The following is a 20,000-nucleotide window of genomic DNA, read 5'->3' as shown; positions in this document are numbered from 1 at the left end:
GAGTAAAATGGCACTTTTTATTTCCTATTATCGAACTGTCGTTTTAGGTTTATTTCATCTTATGTATATGAGTGTTTTGTATGGATATGTGTATGTGCATGTGTACTTGGTGCCCCAAGAGGTCAGAAGAAGGTATGGGATGCCCTGGAACTGGAGTTACAGATGGTTGTGAGCTTCCGTGTGGGGGCTGGGAACCCACCCTGGATCTTCCAGCGCTCTCACTGCTAGGCCATCCCTCCACCCTGTAACTGCTCTCTACCTTCACTTTTAGTGGGTCACCTCCTGTTGTGCTCTAACTGATCATGCCTCTTTAGAGCCTCAGTATTTTACTCTGTTTTTCTTTTTAAGATCTATTTATTTATTTTATGTATGTGAGTACACTGTAGGGGTCTTCAGACACATCAGAAGAGGGCATCAGATTTCTTTACAGATGGTTGTGAGCCACCATGTGGTTGCTAGGATTTGAACTCAGGACCTCTGGAAGTGCTCTTAACCACTGAGTCAGCTCTCCAGCCCTACTCTGTATTTCTAAATAGATTTAATACTGGCACTTAAAGAAGTGAGGTTGTTTTGTTTTGTTTTGTTTTTGGCTGCTTAGCCCTGTAATTCAAACTCTATGTAGACTAAATTGACCTTGAACTCACACGATACACTTACCTCTGCCTCCTGTGTGCTGGGATTAAATGCATGAGCCACCACCCAGCAAAAGTGAATCTTTTTAAAATATAAAAAACAAACTTGTAAATCATCCAGACCTAATTTTATAAGCTCAGTTAACTATAAAGTTGGAGTAGTTATTCCAAAGCTATGGAACTTAACATTGGGTTTTACTTGTTCACTGAGATATATTTTTACGTATTAGTTGCCACTGAAAAATGGCAAATCCACCACAGTTTTAACTAGAAAACCAGCTGTTGTTAATTGATTCTTGGCTCGTGCCTAATGCCAACAGCATCTGGTCGTATCTCCCTTAGTGGTCTGTCTCTGGTTCTTCTTCATGCTCATGCTTCTGTTCTTTCCCTCATGCTATGAGAACACACACACATGAACACTTGCTTACATGTATGTATATAGTATTGGCTAGAGCCTATTTACGAGAGTAATGCGAGGTTTCTTTCTTTCTGAAACTTTGACCTCAGTAATTTTTTTTTTTCATTTCCTGTTTCCTGCTTTGTCTTTCCCTCTTTTTCTGTTTTTGTTTTTTTAGTCATGGTTTTTCTGTGTAGCTTTGGCTGTCCTTGAACTCTCTATGTAGACTGGGATATCCTAGAAACTCACAGAGATTCCCCCTACCTCTACCTCTGTACTGCTGAGATTAAAGGTTTACACCACTGCTGCCCAGCCCTGTTTTTCAGCAAATTTTGTAATTGCTGTTTTTTTCTTTATCTTTTTTTTTTTTAGAGCTGGACATTTTTCTATTATTCATACATGCACGTACGCACATGTATATGTGCGAATGCTCTCTCATTGTATGGGTACCACATTTCTATTGTCCATCTGTTGATAGGCATCGGGTTGATTCTCATACAGCAATAAAGAATTGCTTCCTTTTGGTGGATGCTGACTTTATGTTCCAGAAAGTAAAGTGTTAGTCTGGTTTCTCCTCCACATCACAGTGAAACGTTTCCTGAGTTGTATGTCTTATAACTGTGAGAACTTACCTTTCTTAAGGTACGGACACATTAGGCCTCATGGACAGCTACATACTTCTGTCTGTGGTAATGGGTTCCCTTGTATAGCACAGGGTGATGACTCATGCTGGCAGTTGTCTCCTATCATTAAGCCTTTGACTTAGGTTTCCCTTCCTCTTTTCTATCAAATTAGTGGTTGTCTTTAAAAGTTAGTAAATATACTTTTTCTGTTTTTTTTTTTTTTTGTGGGGGGGGCGTGTTACCTGAGGGAAGGAAGAAAGGAAACAAAAAAAATATATATCCTTCATTTCAAATTATTTAAATGCTATTTTAAATGTCAGCTTTTAGAAAATAGATTTCCTTAGCATCTCTCTGTAGCAGAGTTCAAGGAATTTTCATGGAATTTGTTAACATAATTAAGGCATCTTTAGGGGAATAAAGAGGGCTTTCAAGAAATGGTAGAACCATTTAAAAACCTTTATATTCCATTTAGTTAATGCTTATTGAGTATGCAGTATTTTGCCAAGTCTTGGGCTAGCTCTGAATACAGAAACAACATAGACTCTTAACCCAGAACTCACTCTGGTGGTGGCAGGAGTTAGATAGCCGCTGACACTGCAGAGGGGACAGTGAACCTGTGCCAGTGTACCTGAGAGGAAGAGGAATTTTGTAAGTTGCACCGTTTTGTTTACTACAGACTTACAAAGTAAATTTGTGGCCAAAGAAAATGAAGTCCAGAGTCTACATAGTAAGCTCACAGACACCTTGGTATCAAAACAGCAGTTGGAGCAAAGACTAATGCAGTTAATGGAGTCAGAGCAAAAGAGGGTGAGCAAAGAGGAGTCTCTGCAAATCCAAGTGCAGGTATGACCTGGCTTTCTTTCTTATGTGTTTATATGTGCTACAGTAATAATAAAAAAATCATGAATTTGAGAGCCATTGGAGAGGTTGGGGGGATCATCTAATTATAATCTGATCTAAAAATTACAACTGAAGAAAAATTAAAATCTATGTCTGTAAATACATTAACTTTGAATAAACTTCCATTTTAGTGTTCAAATCATTAAGAAATTAGGATAAGTGTGGTATGTCCTAATTATCTTTTTAAAGATTTATTTTATATGAATACACTGTAGCTGTCTTCAGACCCAGCAGAAGAGGGCATCAGGTTCCATTACAGATGGTTGTGAGCCACAATGTGGTTGCTGGGATTTGAATTCAGGACCTCTGGAAGAGCAGTCACTGCTCTTAACCACTGATCCATCTCCCAAGTCCCCTGTCCTGATTCTTAACAGTGGTAAATAGTTAACATTTAATCTTCGAGCATGTGTTAAAGATGAAAAAGTTCTACTTTCTTAGGACTTTTTGCAATAGGGTCAGGGACAGTAAAACGGCCTTGATGTCTGCATTGTAAATGAACTCAGAATAGAATGCGTAACTGCTTTAAATAGAGATAATTTAAAGATATCAAGACCATGTAAATCTTTGTGTTCGTGTATACTTGATGTTTATTACTGACACCTTTGTCCTCTCTTTTTGTTTGCTGTTGATGAAAGGATATTTTGGAACAAAATGAGGCTTTGAAAGCTCAGATTCAACAATTCCATTCCCAAATAGCAGCTCAGGTAACAGTGCTTTTTAATTGGTTACATTAATTATAGCTTTCCAGGTGTTTGAATGGTTGTCTGTAGTACCAAACTTCAGTAGTTGGGAGTCAATGGATCAGTTTGTAGTGGCCCAAAGTTTCAAACACTAAATATTACATTTAATAGTTGGGCAGCACTGAGAACCTCAAACCTGTGTAATTAGAAAGGGTGGGTGAGAACTCTCAGTCCTTGGGAAACGCTCTGAGCTCTGTCACAAAACCAAAGGGACATTTGTTGATGTGTAGACTAGGACTCATGTAGGGATTGATGTACTGTCACTGAACACTGACTTTGCCCAGGAATCCCACACATGCACAGTGGGGAGCTGTGTTAACCACAGCTCCCAGGTTGTATTTGCAGAAGGCTCAGTTTAAAATGTATAATTCAGTTTAGTTAATGGCAAACATTGCAGAGTTTAAAGATTTGCTTATTTATTTTATGTATGCGAATACACTGAAGACTGTAGCTGTCTTCAGATACTCCAGAAGAAGGCATCTGATCCCATTACAGATGGTTGTGAGCCACCATGTGGTTGCTGGGAATTGAACTCAGGATCTCTGGAAGAACAGTTAGTGCTCTTAACTGCTGAGCCATTTCTCTAGCCCCATTGCAGAGTTTTGAAAAAATAGTATGATAAGATCTGTCATTTTTGATGCTATTGACTCTTTGATTGATTGATTATATAGGCTTTGGAATATAAATGATAGAACATTCAGAAAAATGTGAAAGTTTTCATAAATACATATACTATAAATTTCAATTTCAGTTGAATGTTGAAGTTATAAAAGCCATTTATAGAAACAAGTAGTAGAAATTTGACTTGGACTGCAGAGATGGCTCAGCAGTTAAGTGTGCCTGTGCTGGGCCAGAGGACTAGTGTTTAGATCCCAGCACCTGTACCAGGTGACTCAGCACTGCCTGTAACACCAGCTCCAGGCAGTCTAATGGTCTCCTCCATCACTGCACCTGTGCTCATGTTCCCCCAGCGTTTATACAATATTCCAAATAAAAATAAATCTTTAAAAAGAAAAATAATTTGGCTCTTACACAAAAAGGGATTTTTAACTTTAAAAGTGAATTTTAGAGTTCAAACTCCCAAAGCTTTGTGCATAATGGCTTTTCCTAATTGCTTTTTTTAGAGATGATTCTGTAAAATTAGCTGTGGGTAGAATCATCTAATTTAGCAAAATGGAGCTGTATGTTTGTGAGTTACCAACCGCAGTTGGATTGGGAAGGGATCTTTATCAGCGGAGAGGTAGTGAGCGCCACAGCCTGTCAGAATGCTGGAGCGTGCTGAGAACCTGACAGTGGAAAGACAGCCTCTCACTGTCTGGTTGTGAAGGGGATCCTTTCAGACAGTTTGCTGAGGAAGAAATGCAGAGGGATAGAGACAGCCTTTGTGGTTGGCTCTGCCCCTATGTACTTGTTGCTTGTCTTTTATTCTGTAATGTGTGCAATTCCTTAGTAGTGCTGTTGGTGATCAGACATGTCTTCAGACTGATAGCTACTCACCATAGGCCAGACATGTCTTTAGCAAATTTATACATGTTAACTTTTCTCTTTTAAAAGCTCTGTTGTGATTATTGTACAGCTTTTAAGCTTTTTGTCAAATTCTCTTATGTTGATAATGTTTTTCTTTCTCAGACCTCCGCTTCAGTTCTAGCAGAAGAATTACATAAAGTGTAAGCTTGCCATTCCACACTTCTCTTAAAACTGATAACCACTAATGGATACCTGCTAGATACAATACACAATTAATTTCAAACTCTTACCTTTTTATAAAATTACCCTGAATTCTATTTTGACCTTTTCTTCTAACCCATGTCTGTTTAGTCCCAAACGTTACACTTGGTTTTTGTTGTTACGATAAAACAACTGCCTAACTTTCCTTCATTTGGGATATTGGGAATTATGTAGACGAGGCAATTGTGTTTTCAGAGTAGTGGAAGGAAATTAGTGCTTGAGTCTGCTTTGTACTTGTGGCTCTTCTGTGTCTAGCCCTGTGACAGTAGTAAACTTACATAGCTACATAACTCTACAGATATGGGTTAGTTGTGTGCAGATGACCTATTATCTGGTTTTGATACCAGATTTTTCAATGTAAATTAATTTCTTTGACTTAAGTTGACTTAAGTTTTAAACAATGGATCTATTTATCTGTGTATCTATGATTTGAGGCCTCAGTCTGTATCCTAGACTGGCCTTGATTTTGTAGTGATCTTCCTGCCTTTACCTCCAGAATGCAGGTGTGAGCCATCATCTTGCCATAAAATAGGGGATGTTTTGGGGCTGGAGAAATGCTATTGTAGAAAAGAAAGGCTCTCATTGTCAAACCTGGCTGACCTAATGCTATCCCTGGTCTCACACGCTGGAAGGAGGGAGCAAACCTTTGCGAGTTGTTCTCTACCTACCTACCTACCTACCTACCTACCTACCTACCTACCTACCTACCTACCTACCTGTCATCTGTCTTTGGGTAATATGCTTTTTGACAGTTACTAATATACTAGTACACTAAATAGTGTCTCTAAAGTACAGTTATATGAGAAACTTATTTAGTTAAGATGATCCTTTCCATGTAAGACTTTTTAAAATCCTTTTGTTTGTAAATGCTTATTAAAAGCACAAATGTACTTTCTTGAAGGATTGCAGAAAAGGACAAACAGCTAAAGCAGACTGAAGATTCATTAGCAAGTGAACAGGATCACTTAGCAAGCAAGGAGGAGGAGCTTAAGGTACAGTAGTCCTACAGCTTGCTGTGGCTGTGGTATTTATAGGACTCAAAGCTGAACTACACTAAAGATAATCGCCAGTTCCTATTGTACAAAGGGTGGGGACTACTCTAGAACTCACGGAGAGTGCTTTCTTTTTCTGAACTATAAAGGAGGACACTTCTTGAGCTCTAAAAGGAAAAAGCCCAGAAGGGTTCTACTCTCCTAACTGTTTCAGACATTTGCCAAATAACAGAAATTGAGTGTTTTTTGATTTAGGAAATTTATAATTTGAGACCTTTACTTAACTCTTAAGCAGAACAGTTACCTTGCCACAAGTTCAATTTGTATTTTATGAAATTTTTTTAATCTTGTGTATTTTTTTTTCTTGCTCTAGGATGTACAGAATATGAATTTCTTACTAAAAGCTGAAGTGCAGAAATTGCAGGCCTTGGCTAATGAGCAGGTAAAGAAGCCACTTTTGCTTATTTATGTCTGAAGAAGTTTGATGTGCCTTTCTTGTGTTTGAGTCTATGAACCCCAGTTTTCTGTATATGGTACTGTTTATACTGGTTCCTTATGCCTGGCTGAGGGAGTTACTGAGTGTATGCCCGGATCACTAGGATAGTACTGAGTCATATTGGAATCAGTGTTTGGTAGAATGACCCACTCGTTTCTGAGAGAGAAGAGATTGTGAAAACAGTCCCAATCTCTTACCCGTTTTGGATTTTTCCATGTGCAGAGGGAAAATCTTTATTAGAGAAAATTAGCTTCTGAGAAGTTAAATATAACAAACAATAAAACACAGATTTACCATAGTTTGTTATAACTTTAATCCAGATGTATGGAAATACAAGTTTTCATATGAAAAAGTGAATAGTGATAAGAGTCTTATTTTATTCTGAATACAGGCTGCTGCAGCACAGGAGGTGGAAAAGATGCAGAAGAGGTGAGTAATGGATTCTGTGCAGAGACACCTGTGCATGTGTTCATATGCAGTGATGCTTCCAACTGGAGCTTGTGCATATAGCCCTGAAAACTTTGAGTGTTACGAACTAGTCTTAATTGAGCCTCCTCTTCTTGTAGTGTTCATGTAAAGGATGATAAAATAAGACTGCTTGAAGAGCAGCTACAGCACGAAATTGCCAGCAAAATGGAAGAATTTAAGGTGTGTGGGTAAGCGTGTGAGCTCCGCCTTCCTAGAGCAAGTTCATACAAGTTTAATTCCAGTGATGCTCAACATGCGTCTTTTTTTTAAAATACAGTCATTTGGAAATATTATTTTCCTAGTTTATTTGGTGTCTTAGGTAAATAATGAATTTTTACTAGATTTTTTGCCTAAAGGTACTTTACTTGATCTTAAATTAAATGTTTGAAATTGATTTTGCCCCAAGCATCCCCTAGCATTTATTTTAAATTTATTTTATTTATATGAGTACACTATAGCTGTTCTCTTCACGCACACCAAAAGAGGGCATTGGATATGGTTAGACATGATTGTGAGCCATCATGTAGATGCTGGGAATTGAACTCAGGACCTCTGGAAGAGCAGTCTGTGAGTGCACCTAACTGCTCAGCCATCTCTCCATTCCCTCTGGCATATTTAAATGAGTATTTTACATTTGTGAATATTTTTGCTGTCTTACTGTTGCTAATTTTTGTCCACTGAGCTCTGAATTGCTCTGTCTGTATGGAACCCTACAGTCTAATGGACACCTAAAGCAGCAGTGTGGCTTTGCTTGTTCAGAAATTGATTCAAATGATTGCATTATTGCCTTTCTTCTTCTTAAAAAAATCATAAATTGGGCTTCTTTCTTCTAGATTCTGAATGACCAGAATAAAGCATTACAACTGGAAGTTCAGAAGCTGCAGGCTGTTGTTTCTCAACAGGTGAGGTTCCGAGGGTAGTGTGGAAACAGCCCAGGTGTGTGAAAGTCTGAGCAGGGACTGCTGAGTGAGACCGTGTGCTTAAATTTATGCGTGCCTGTTCGCTGCCCTTTTCATTTTACCATTCAAAGTTTTGTATCAAAATTAAAGTTTTGTGTCTCTGAAAAGAATCAGATGTTAATCTTCTCATAAGCATTTTGAAAGGGGAAAAATTCTATTTTTGGAGCCTTAAACCCTACAGGCAGTAGGGTTTTGTAAAAAAAGGATGGGTTTGAAACATTTAAGTGCCTCACACCAAGACTGCATTTAAGGATTTCTTAAATTTCAATGGCAAAACTTGAATAAATTGCTTAGTCTAATGCTTTGCACATAGACTACATCAAAATAATTTTTAAAGAATATGTATCTATTCTGTCTGTTTATGTTTTACAATGATTAATATGTACACACACATACGTTCATTTTTCACCTTTGCAAGCTAGTAAAGCTATAGCAGGCCTCGAATGGCACTGCTTCATAAACAACATCCAATCATGTCTTTTCTCTGGTACTGCCATAGTGTTGCCTTTACATTTTTCTCATATAAGTCCTTCAAGTCACAGTGTTAGAAATGTTCTTGGAGTTGGCCAGATAGTTACTTCCTACCAATCCTGAGGACCTGACTGTGATTTCTGGGAACCACGTAACAGAAGGAGAGGACCACCCACAGCTGTTTCTGACATCCACAATCACACATGCTCTCTCAATAAATAAGTAAATAAGTGTAAAAATTTTTAGAACAGGGTAGTCTATAACTCTTGTTGTTGCATGCTCTGTTAGAATATAAACTTTGCATGTTTTCCTTATAAGTTTTTAGAAAATCTGTTGGAAACGATAGCACATCCTTTAGAGATACTTTCATTTTTTTGTTTTTAATATTCACAGTTAAGCAAGTATATTATTGATGCAAGTAGCTGCCGCTTGAAGTATTTGTTAACATTAGTTTGTTTAATCCTATGTTCCTGCCCTTCTGTGAAATGCAATGCTGTGTAAATTTTATTACTTTGTGTGTAAAGTAGCATAGAAAATGTAAATATTCTCATTTGTTATAGATTATGAATGATAAAGTACTCTGGAAATTATTGGAACCCAAGCCCAAATGAACACCTTTGAAACTTGAGTGTCTGTTGTAGTCTTCAGCTATAGTGTTTTCTGATAGCATTTTTGTTTATTTTTAAAGAATTTATTTATTTATTTTATGTAAGTGCACTGTAACTGTCTTCAGACACACCAGAAGAGGGCATCAGATCTCATTAAAGATGATTGTGAGCCACCATGTGGTTCCTGGGAATTGAACCAGTCAGTGCTCTTAATCACTGAGCCATCTCTCCAGCCCAGTGTTTTTATTTTTGACTGTTAAAAAATGTTTTCTCCAGACAAGCATGTACCTTGGTGGGTAGATTAAAGTATGATAGTTTTCTTCTGTGTTCATTAATCCTTAAATAGCATGCAGTTTTTATGTATTAATTACCAGAGATCTTCATATATAAACTCTAAAAAAAATTTAAATTTAGCTTTCTTTGGGTAAAACAAATGTCTAAAAATATAAGGGTTTTCAAAAGAAGAAAAATTTCAGTGTTTTAACTGTTTTTAGGCTCTGGAGATGCCTACATTTGAAGAGAAAATATGAATCTTTATTGTATTAAAAACTTATTAATTTATATAGGGGTTAGTGTGTGAGAGATGGAGAATGTGTATGAGTATGTGTGGGGGGGAAATGTGTGCGCGCGCGCGCGCGCGTGTCTGGCTTCTTTCACCATGTACTTTCTGTGGGCATCAGGCTTAGTGGAAAGCACCTTTACCCATTGAGCCATCTTAATGACTAAAAAATCTTGAATCTTTAACCCTCTCCCTCCTTTTTAGCTTACAGGGGTTTCAAATAAAATACAAATATGGAAATGAAAATGAAATGACTTTGGTTATATTTTTCAAACATATTTAGCATTTTAACAAAATATCTGTCAACAGAGAAAAAAGGAAACAACCTTGTAAACTTTTGTTTTTCTGTTAAACTGGTGTTTTCCACTCTTCTGTAATGTTAAAACCTAGCCTAACATTTGTCCTAGCTCCTGTGATGCTTTGAAATACGCTTTTCTACTATTTTATGTAAGATTTCCAATCATACTTCTGGAATAAAATATTTTGAGAAATTCTGTTTTTCTGATATTCAGCTTTATATGTGATATATGATAAACGTTAGATGTTCTGTTAATGACATCTGGTAGTATGGTGCAGAGTTCTCTTATGTTCTGAATTCAGTTTTGTAAACAGAAACAGTTTTCTGTTTAAAAGAAGGAGATGGGAAAGTCATTTTTGTGGGACTAATTTTGTTCTGCTATTGAGTAATCACCAATGTGTTTTTTAGTTTTGGAAGAAAAGTAAAATAAAAGGCACATTGACTTACATAGGTTTGAGTCATGCCTGAGACCTTTTGTCGTAGCAAATCCAAACACTTTGTACTTTTCTTTTGGTTGTTCCTTTCGATATTTATTACTATGTACATATTTTGGTCTATTGATTTCAGAGGCAGCCTGAGTGTGGTTTAGGAGTCAGTTCTCTTCCTCCACTGTGTGGGTCGTAGAGACTGCAACTCAGGTCCTCAGGCTTGGCCACAGGCACCTCCACCTCCTGAGCCTTCTTGCCAGCCTTACTCTTTGGCTTTTTCTGTAGTCATCTTTTAATTGATACTGAAGGTGAAATAAGAGATAAAAGCTTGTATAACTAAATTTCTTTACGTTTCCAACTTTCTTTAACCTCCTCTTTCCTGTATAGCAGTTAGAGTTCCAAATAACAATTATGAGAGAACAGGTTTGTGATGTAAAAATTTTAGCTCTCTTGACAGATGGTTTTATTAAGGAGGAAAAGGTTTAACTTACTGAAGCAGAAATTATGGTAATGTTGCCATAATTTTTCTTCAGGTGTAGGAAGAGCAAAGAGCAGAGTCCTCAGGTATGAGAATGTCCTTAGACACCAACCAAGTAAAGGGACGATGACCGTGTGCAGGTTTGATGCCCTTAGGAAGACCAGTAAGCCCCTGCTTCTCAGCATAAACCACATGTGACTGGACATGGTTTGCTGGCTTGATAGCCCAACAGCAGGATGCCTTCATTTTTGCTACAGTTGCCTTTTAAGAGTCTGTCAGGGTTACTCAATAAAAATCATGGGAAATTGCTTCTCTTTTGCCTGACACCTCTTCCTGAATAATGAAGATTGAGGTTTATCATCCTGGAAAAAGTCACAGGATTGGATTAGGTTGGTATAGGAAAGAGACAATGTTAGTCAGTATCCATGTTGAAGAACCAGCAAGGGAAATTGAGTTTGAGTATTTGTTGAGTATGCTTGGTGGTGTGCCACAGAATTGACATACATTCGGAGCATTCTGAGATATTTTGTAAGGGGTCAGTTAAAGGTTTACTAGGGTCTAACTAGGGGGCTTTGCTGTTGTCTCTAAGGCTTGTGATCCATTGAAGAATGGACAAACCTTTACGTTAGAGAAAAGTCACAGTGGTAATAGTGAGCCGCCTGACGTCAGGAGTCCGAGACGCAGACAGGATAACTAAGTAATTATGGTGCCAGTAGCTGGACTTGATAGTGTCTCATGTGAGATGGAGACACATGGACTAAATAAAACCTGTCTTCATGAGAGTTTTCAGTTTATAAAAAGCAACTTTTATGTGAGTTGTTTATTATCAGATTGATGAGGTACATTTTGGGAATTTCTTCTCTCCTTTTTTATGTTGGGACAGTTTTCCTCATTGGGACACTCTACCTGTGCAGTTCACAAAGCAGTCCTTGTGATCCACAGACACAGAGCGTTTAGGGCATTGCGATGTTTGAGATGAGTAAAGCTGAGGACCAGAACGTATGCACTAAAGTGAAGGACTCATTTTGACATGTAGAAGATGTGGAATCATAAGACTCGGATTTGGCAATAAAAATATTAGTTTTATTTTTGAAAAGGATTAAAATGAGATAGGGAAAACAAATCAGAAAATAACAGGAATAGGAAATTGGTTCATGAGGTGTGGCCAGAAGACTCCACACCTAGAGTGCTGACTTACCTAAAGGTCTGAGAATGCTGAGGGTAAAGTCTTGGCTTCCAGTTACATAGCAGCCTGGTGATACTTGAGCACAGTTGGGTGGATCTTAGGACCACAGGGTAAGGGCATGGGGTCCGTTCTCATGCCATGTTTCCAGCGCTTTCTAAATGGCTGCATCCTCGCTGCTGCTTCTGCAGTGCACTGGCACTTTTAATAGTCTCTGTTTCATAATATCTGCATGTTCAAAATTCATTGAACTATAAACAAGATGTATGTGGTTGTGTTTATATCAGACTTCAGTGTACGAGGAAATCATAGGCCTCTTGTGACTCCATGCCTTAAAGTTGGAAAGTTTGTATATTTGAAGAAATCTTCCCTGTCTTCTAGGTGACTATAGATTATCTTTAAATTAAGAATTGGGTTGTGAGCAAGTCCATTTTGCTAGTGCTGTTTTCTTCTTGTATCCTGTGTGTTGATGTTCTTTTTGCTCTCTTTTGAATAAAAAAATTAAACTTAAGCAGTTCTCAAGTCAGAACTAAATTTTGGAACTATTAGAATTCTAAACTATTTCCAGAGTTCTTTTTCTAAACTAATTTTTATTTTACACAAACTTGGTATTAAATATTTTTTGATGTTTTTGTTTTTAGCCTAATAAAGATGTTGTGGAACAAATGGAAAAATGGTAAGAGTTTAATTTTTTTTATATTTTAGTGATTCATTTCACTCAAGTTTGTGGCAGAAGAATTGGCAGTGGTAGTAATCTGGGTTCTTAAAGTACTGTTGGCACGCTGTGATAGACAAGAGCCTTCTGGGCTGTGCATTAGCCAGACTTGTTCAGGCTGCTGTCAATCCATACATTACCTGTGCAAATTTACTTACTGTTGAGTTTACCTTAACACTACGATTGAGATCCTGAGAAGTTTCTGTAGAATTAAAGTCTCATACTGAATAAATAAAAAATAAAGTGTCGGGCTGGAGAGGTTGCTCAGCAGTTAAGAGCACCAGCTGCTTTTCCAGAGGTCCTGAGTTCAATTTCCAGGAACCACTTGGTGGCTCTCAACCATCTGTAATGGGATCTGGTGTGTCTAAAGACAGTTACACTGTACTTGTGTACATAAAATAAATACATCTTTAAAGAAGTGTCGTGACAGTGGGATTGATCCATGTAAAATACTCAGAAATGATACTTACCTTGACCAAGTCATTCATATGCATGCTTTAAACTTATAATTACAGCATTCAAGAAAAAGATGAGAAGTTAAGGACTGTAGAAGAATTACTGGAAACTGGACTCATTCAGGTGGCCACCAGAGAGGAGGAGCTGAATGTAAAGTGTTTTCTCTATTGTTCCCTTGTGTTTGCTCTGTCTGGCTGGAAAGGCTTCATGGGAGTGTTTCTACAGTGGGAGCTAGTGTCTAAGTTACACGGTTTTCATTTAATTTAAATGACATTTCTTTGGAAATTGGACCTGTGAGGATGATTATATAGTGTCTGCCTCCTCAGTCAGGCAGATGCTGTCCTAGTTGCAGTATGTGCTCCTCTGGAGCCATGTTCAGATGATATGCAGGATTTCACTGTTCACCTTTACTAAAGTGACATGGACTTCTGGGAAAGTTCGTTAAGAGCTGTAATTGAATTTATAACTGTTGTGGCTTAACTGACAAATGACAAACTGTCTTTGAGGATGTCAGCATTTCAGTTGAAATGTATAGTGGTAACTGAATTACAAAATGGTTGATCAACTATAAAAGTTATAAAGGAGGGGCAGAGGAGGAAGAGTGGGCTGGCTTAATTTGAACTAGTTAGTACTAAAGAGTTAAGAAGTGTGTTGTTTCTATGTTTTTGAAAAAAGGCTATAAGAACAGAAAACTCAACCCTGACGAAAGAAGTTCAAGAGTTAAAGGCTAAGCAGAGCGATCAGGTAGCGTATGTGTTGGTCCTGCGTGCTTCTCACAGTGGGCAGAGCTGGGACGCAAGTCGTTTCTTTTTCAACTTTTAATCAATGAATGATATCTGACTTAAGTAGCTCAATTTATTCAAAACTATTTGCACTCTAGGTAGGTGTTCTGTGAACCACTCCAAATAAAAATTCTTTTTGTTTTTATCTACTTGAATTTACTTATTTTATGTGTATGAGTGTTTTGCCTGCATATATGCCTATGCATCATGTATACATACAGTGCCCACAGAGGCCAGAGAGGGCATCAAGTACCTGGGTCTGCAGTTTGAAGATGGTTGTGGGCTGCTATGTGGGTTGCTGGTTATTGAACATGGGTCCTCTGACAGAGTAGCAGGTACTTCCAACTCTTGAGCCATAAGTTCTAAAATTTATTATTGTTGTTGCTGTTGTTAGGATGTATGAAGGCACACATTTACCATGGATCATGTAGATGTCACAGACAACTTAGGAATAACTCTGCCTTCTACTTCATTTTTGTAGGATTGAACTCAGTCAGGAATCAGGCTTGCATAACATCTTGCTGACCATCTTTCCTTTTTAAAAATATAGTAATGAAGGTTTTGACTACACATACAAATTGAGTCTCAATAGCAAAAAAAGGTTATATGAAATAAAACAATTTCTTAGAAGTAATTTCTCCCCTGGTTTGAATTAATAATTAAGTAACTTGAACATTTGTCTAATGACTCTTCTTTTGGGCTGTACTTACAGGTAGTCTCATCTGCTTACTTTCAAAATGCAATTCCTTTTCACCACTATGACATTAAGAAAATCTAGAGGGGATCTGGAGAGATGGCTCAGTGGTTAAGAGCACAGATTACTCTTCAGAGGTCCTAAGTTTAATTCCCAGTAACCACATGGTGGCTCACAACCATCTGTAGTAGGCTCTGATGCCCTCCTCTTCTGGAGACAGTAACAGTGTACTCATATACATAAAATAAATAAATCTAAAAAAAATAAACTAGAAAGAATTTCTGGGTTTACTTTTTAAACTTTGATGTTTTTTTCACCCTAACAAATTTAGAGATTATGCATTTCTATTTCTGTCTCAGTTACAATTTTAAAAAATACTAAATAATGCATCTTTTTTGTGTTTCTAGGTTTCTTTTGTGTCTTTAATTGAAGATCTTAAGAAAGTGTAAGTGATAACAGCATTGTAAATCAGGTTTTTATGTTGATTTATTTTCTTAGTACAATTAGACGGAGTTAACCATTTATTTGGGAGAATTGACATACATTACACCCCTATCTATCTATCTATCTATCTATCTATCTATCTATCTATCTATCTATCTATCTAATCTAATCTAATCTAATCTAATCTACCTACCTACCCACCCCCCCTTCTGACATGTGTTACTTCTCTCTACTTCCTCCTGTTCCCTTTTTTTCCCCCTTCTTTCCATTATAATGCAGTCTGGCCAGGGTTTTTCTGAGTACCTGGGGCTGGCATCTTACCTCCTGACACTCCATCCTCCCCTTCCTGAATGCTGAGGTGTTAGTGTATACACTTGGATTACTTGGATTTTCATTCTAGAATTTCTCATCAGTGGACTAAGGGAGATTAGCTGTTCTTCCCAAATTCAAAGATTTTTATCTTTTTTTTTTTTTTTTAAAATCCATTTTCATAATTGATTCTATTTTTTATGGGACATCAAATTGTTAATTTTACATGTTCAGTAGATACTATTATAGATGAGTTCATGCTGCACAGAGAGATCAGTTTTATATCCCCTTTTTGAAGTACCTGTCAGCTTTGGCACCATATTGTGTAGTAAGCTTAAAATTATGTAACCCAATGTTATTGAATGGGACTCAATTCCTCCTGGTGTTGGTATTCTTCATGGTTCAAATAGTAGATTTTCTGTGTAATTTTGAAGCATACCACCAACTTCTTGTATGCATACATTTTTAGTAGTTGCTGATTAAATTCTTATTGAAAAAGGAGCTTTAGGTATTTCTCTGCTTTTGTCTGTGAAGTTGAGTTCTTGTCTTACCTTATATGAAGGACTTGGCTTGGAGAGCTTCTCAAGATGTGGTTCTGCCTTTATGCTTACTTGGTGGATCTCAGTGATTTCTAGTCAGGTTAATACTTGATTTGTTTATTTAAGGATCCATGAGAAAGATGGACAGATCAAGTCTGTGGAAGAGCTTCTAGAAGTTGAACTTCTCAAAGTTGCTAATAAGGAGAAAACTGTTCAGGTATCAGGAGAGAGAACAGTGTCTGGCCTTTCTGTTTATCAACTTGAGTTAAACCATTTGATCTCATGTGTTTGTATGTTGCATTCTTTGTCAACTCAGTGTGTTTTCCATTGTCCAACCCTGTCTGTTTTATCATTGTCAAGGCTTTGAAACAGGAAATAGAGGTTCTAAAAGAAGAAATAGGAAATGCCCAGCTTGAAAAGGCTCACCAGGTAAAAATCTCAGAGCCATAGCATGACAGATGGATTAGTGTATATGTTATTTGTGAGCTACTTTAAAGTTCTGTTTCTCTTGTTATTTAGAAAATAATTCTTTAGTAGTTTGCTACAAGTATATTTGTTTATATATTTTTTTAAACCTTGTACTAAGCCCTTTTCTAGGAAAAGTTTTTTGTATTAATCTTTATTTTAGTCAGTTTAAAAAATACAAAACATAGAACACAGACTGCATGGATCAGAATTTGTTGTTAAAGAGTGTATTCATCCTCTAACTGTAGAGAAAATAAGTTTCCTTGGAAATCTTAGACATTTTTATTCAGTAGATGGGTTTTATGAGATTTAATCTGACAATTTTCCTTAAAATGGTGAGATTGTATAGGAGAGATGATTTGTTCATTACTGCATTAAGATTACAGCAGCTCGTCAAAGCCCTGTCCAGGGTTGGAGCGACTGTTCTTAGTGGCTTCTCCAAAGAGCTGACATGTGAAACAAGGCTGAGAAGTAGAGGGATAAATGCTAGATTGTCTCTGACTGGGCTGAGGAGATAGATAGCTCAGCAGGGAAGGCGCTCACTGTGCTAGCCCAAGGACTGGGGCTCAGTTCCAGCTCCTGTGTGGAGGGCAGACATAGCAGCATGCAGATGGAACCTGAGCAGGGAGGTAGACACAGGATGGTCTAGGGGGCCTCACTGGCTAGTCAGGTTAACCAGATCAGAGAGCTTCAGGTTCAGGAGAGACTTTTTCTCAGAACATAAGGTAAGGAACAGTAGAAGAGTCTGGATTCACAATGTTGACCTGGCCTCTACACCGCACTCACGCATACACACACACACACACACACACACACACACACGACATACAAAATCATAAATAATATGTATATAGACAGGAAATAAGGAAGATGGGCTGGAGCATTCTGATCCTGTATGGAGGTGTGTGGAGAGTTACTGAATGAAGACTTCTGTTCTCGTGTAGAAATACCACCTTATGCAGGCCACTGATAATCATCTTCTCCACCTTGACCCCTCCTTGTTACTTTTACTGTCACTGGAAAAAGAAGAGGTGAAATGCAAACACATTTTACTTTGGCATGAATAGTTTAGCTTGGGCTTTCAGATTTTGAAATGTATACGTTATAAAGCTTGATATGGTTAAAGAAAGGCTAGTGAGCTGCTTCTCCTTTGTGTTTTAGTTGTCTGTCACTTCTCAAGTCCAGGAGCTGCAGAACTTGTAAGTGGCATGTCTCATTTTCCTATACATACCTCTTCCCTGCAAGTTAAATGGGATGAAATTGTCTGTTTTTTTAATATTTGATTTTAGTGTTCTGAAAAATATAAGTTGTTTCAAGAGATTTTAGGTTTTTAAAAAGTCCTTTGGTTCTCATTAGATTTTAACAGCTGCTAGGGGTTTTTTTATTTTTATTTTATTTTAATTTTTTTGTTTCTTTTTTGAGGGAAGGAGATAGTGTGAGACCTCTCATTCTTTCGATTTATTTCTGAGTATACCTTAATTGGAGATGTTGCTTCTTGCTTATTTTGACACCTATGCCAGTTTTTAGGCTGTGAATTTACTGATGCCGCCTAGAAGGGGTGGCCTAGGGAGAGAGTAGAGCTACACTGATTTATCCAGTGTCTTCTCAGTGATGGGCGACTTTCTTTAATTGGTGTTTCAAATCTTTTATTCCTTTATATTAAATTGGTTTGTAGAAATATTTATTCCTATAATAGTCAGATGGAGTTGGACTGCTAGAACACCTGATATTTTACAGTCTTTGCTCTTTATAATCATGTAAATTTTTTCTGTCTCGTCAGATTAAGAGGCAAGGAAGAGCAGGTGAACAGCATGAAGGCTGCTTTAGAAGACAGGGGCAGAGGGAAGTGCACACAGGTGAGGTGCTCACAACACGAGGGAAGCAAGCCTGTCCTGATCTCTATGGATGGGCAGGGAGGAAATAGATCTTGAAGGTTCATGTTGAGAAGGTAGCACAGCCTAAATTGCCAGTGTAACAAACAGCAGTGTCTTCTTAAGCAGTTGCCATTCTGTGTAAGAAGCATATGTTCTCAGTTTCTCTGTTGTGCCATAGATAAGTTATTGGTGTTAAAGTAAGTAAACTTTTATCACTGTCAAGCCATGTTTAATGGCTTGATTTGTCAAACTAATAGTATACACATTTCCTTTCCTCCCTTTGTCAAATGCACGCCAGGTTATGCTTAACTGTGTATTTGGTATAATAATCTAGTTCTTTAGGAAAGCACTTTAATAGTTAAGTTTGATGAGGAAACCCACTCATTCTGTGATGCTGAAGTTAGAGGCTCACTGTGGGCTTGAGGCCTGAGCTATACAATGAGCCTCTGTTTTAAAAACCAGGCAAAGGAAAAAAGGAAATTATTTCATCTTAAATAAACAATCTAATCTTAAATTTGCCACATAACTATATTTTTACTTTATGGTTGGGTGGTTTTGCATGTATATTGTAATACCTGATTAGTTTTGATGTTAACATTAAAAAGGTGAATTTGTTTTTTAGGTGTGTTTAACACCACGATTTGAAGAACTTGAAAATGTGTAAGTATATTTTTAGCTAGCATTTTGATGAGGTGTGCCAGAATGTGCTTAAAACTCATTTTTATGGGTCTCTAAAAGGCCGTTCATTCCAGTATTAGTCATAGTCAAGAGACAAATAAGAGAAACTTCTGTTTGTTGTGTGATAAGCAGAGACCCCCCCTTTAATTTCAGCGCTTTAGAATACAAAGACTTGCTCATTTCCTCCAGTATTTTTTCTGCAAATGCAGACATTTTTTCAAATTATGCAGTTATTATAAAGAGGAAATCAATTGACTTCCATATAATCGGGGATAATGATAGCTATAACAGATCATGGACATAAACTTGCTTATAGAAGGCATGGATCTTGTCAAGGTAATTCTGTGCTGAATAACAAAAATATCACCAGTTAGCATCATAGAGATCTGTTTTCTCAGGCATTCGCACTACAGCACTGTTTTTTAATTCTGCAAAGTTTTTTTTTTTTTTTTTTTTTTTTAAACAGTCTCATTTTGTTGCCCAGGCTGGCTTAGAACTTACTAGGTAGATCAGGCTGGCTTCACACTGACTCTGAACCTATGCGTCCTACTCCCAGCTACTGGGAGTGCAGGTATAAGCCACCATGATCAGTGTCTTAGAGTTTCTGTTGCAGAGAAAAGACACCATGACCAAAGCAGTGCTTATAAGGGAAGACATTTAGCTGGGGCTGGCTTGCAGGTTCAGAGGTTCCGTCCTTTGACCTTATGGCAGGAAGCATGGCAGCGTCCAGGCAGGCATGGTGTTGAAGGGCCTGAGAGTTCTACATCTTGATCTGCAGGCCTCTAGGAGAGTTCTGTCTGTTTCCCAGGCAGCTAGTAGGAGGGACTCAAAGCCCAGCCCCACAGTGACACACCTCCTCCAACCAGGCCACACACACACCTTCTAATAGTGCAACTTTCTGGGCCAGGCATATTCAAACCACCACAATCAGCAAACATTGTTTTTTTTTTTTTTTTTTTTTTTTAAACTATACAGAGTAAAGATGGAAACCTGGGTCCCACGTTTTTGAGAATTACTTTAAACAAATACTTTTTGTGTATGTATGTGTGAGTGTTTGAGCCACAGTGCATGTGTGTAGACTGGA

At 37.6% G+C, this 20,000-nt stretch overlaps 1 protein-coding gene across 11 annotated transcripts in view; it reads left to right on the top strand.

The window, feature by feature from the left end:
* The window catches only part of KTN1 (kinectin 1), an 82,907-nt gene that overhangs the window by 35,836 nt on the left and 27,071 nt on the right, over positions 1-20,000 (top strand). For 7 of the 11 annotated variants that reach the window (XM_080926386.1, XM_080926395.1, XM_080926392.1 and 4 more), the window contains 17 exons: positions 2,329-2,495; positions 3,188-3,256; positions 4,922-4,959; positions 5,922-6,012; positions 6,386-6,454; positions 6,900-6,937; positions 7,075-7,156; positions 7,810-7,878; positions 12,602-12,636; positions 13,191-13,281; positions 13,807-13,875; positions 15,015-15,052; positions 16,026-16,116; positions 16,260-16,328; positions 17,526-17,563; positions 18,145-18,220; positions 18,861-18,898. In XM_080926386.1, coding sequence (XP_080782512.1) covers positions 2,329-2,495; positions 3,188-3,256; positions 4,922-4,959; positions 5,922-6,012; positions 6,386-6,454; positions 6,900-6,937; positions 7,075-7,156; positions 7,810-7,878; positions 12,602-12,636; positions 13,191-13,281; positions 13,807-13,875; positions 15,015-15,052; positions 16,026-16,116; positions 16,260-16,328; positions 17,526-17,563; positions 18,145-18,220; positions 18,861-18,898 — 1,168 coding nt within the window. The remainder of the gene's footprint in view (positions 1-2,328; positions 2,496-3,187; positions 3,257-4,921; positions 4,960-5,921; positions 6,013-6,385; positions 6,455-6,899; positions 6,938-7,074; positions 7,157-7,809; positions 7,879-12,601; positions 12,637-13,190; positions 13,282-13,806; positions 13,876-15,014; positions 15,053-16,025; positions 16,117-16,259; positions 16,329-17,525; positions 17,564-18,144; positions 18,221-18,860; positions 18,899-20,000) is intronic. The other 4 variants (XM_080926387.1, XM_080926394.1, XM_080926393.1 and 1 more) reach the window with 1 other exon arrangement.

Source organism: Micromys minutus (genome assembly GCF_963924665.1).
Source record: "Micromys minutus genome assembly, chromosome: 12".
NCBI lineage: Eukaryota > Metazoa > Chordata > Mammalia > Rodentia > Muridae > Micromys > Micromys minutus.
This window is presented reverse-complemented; position numbering and strand designations above follow the sequence as displayed.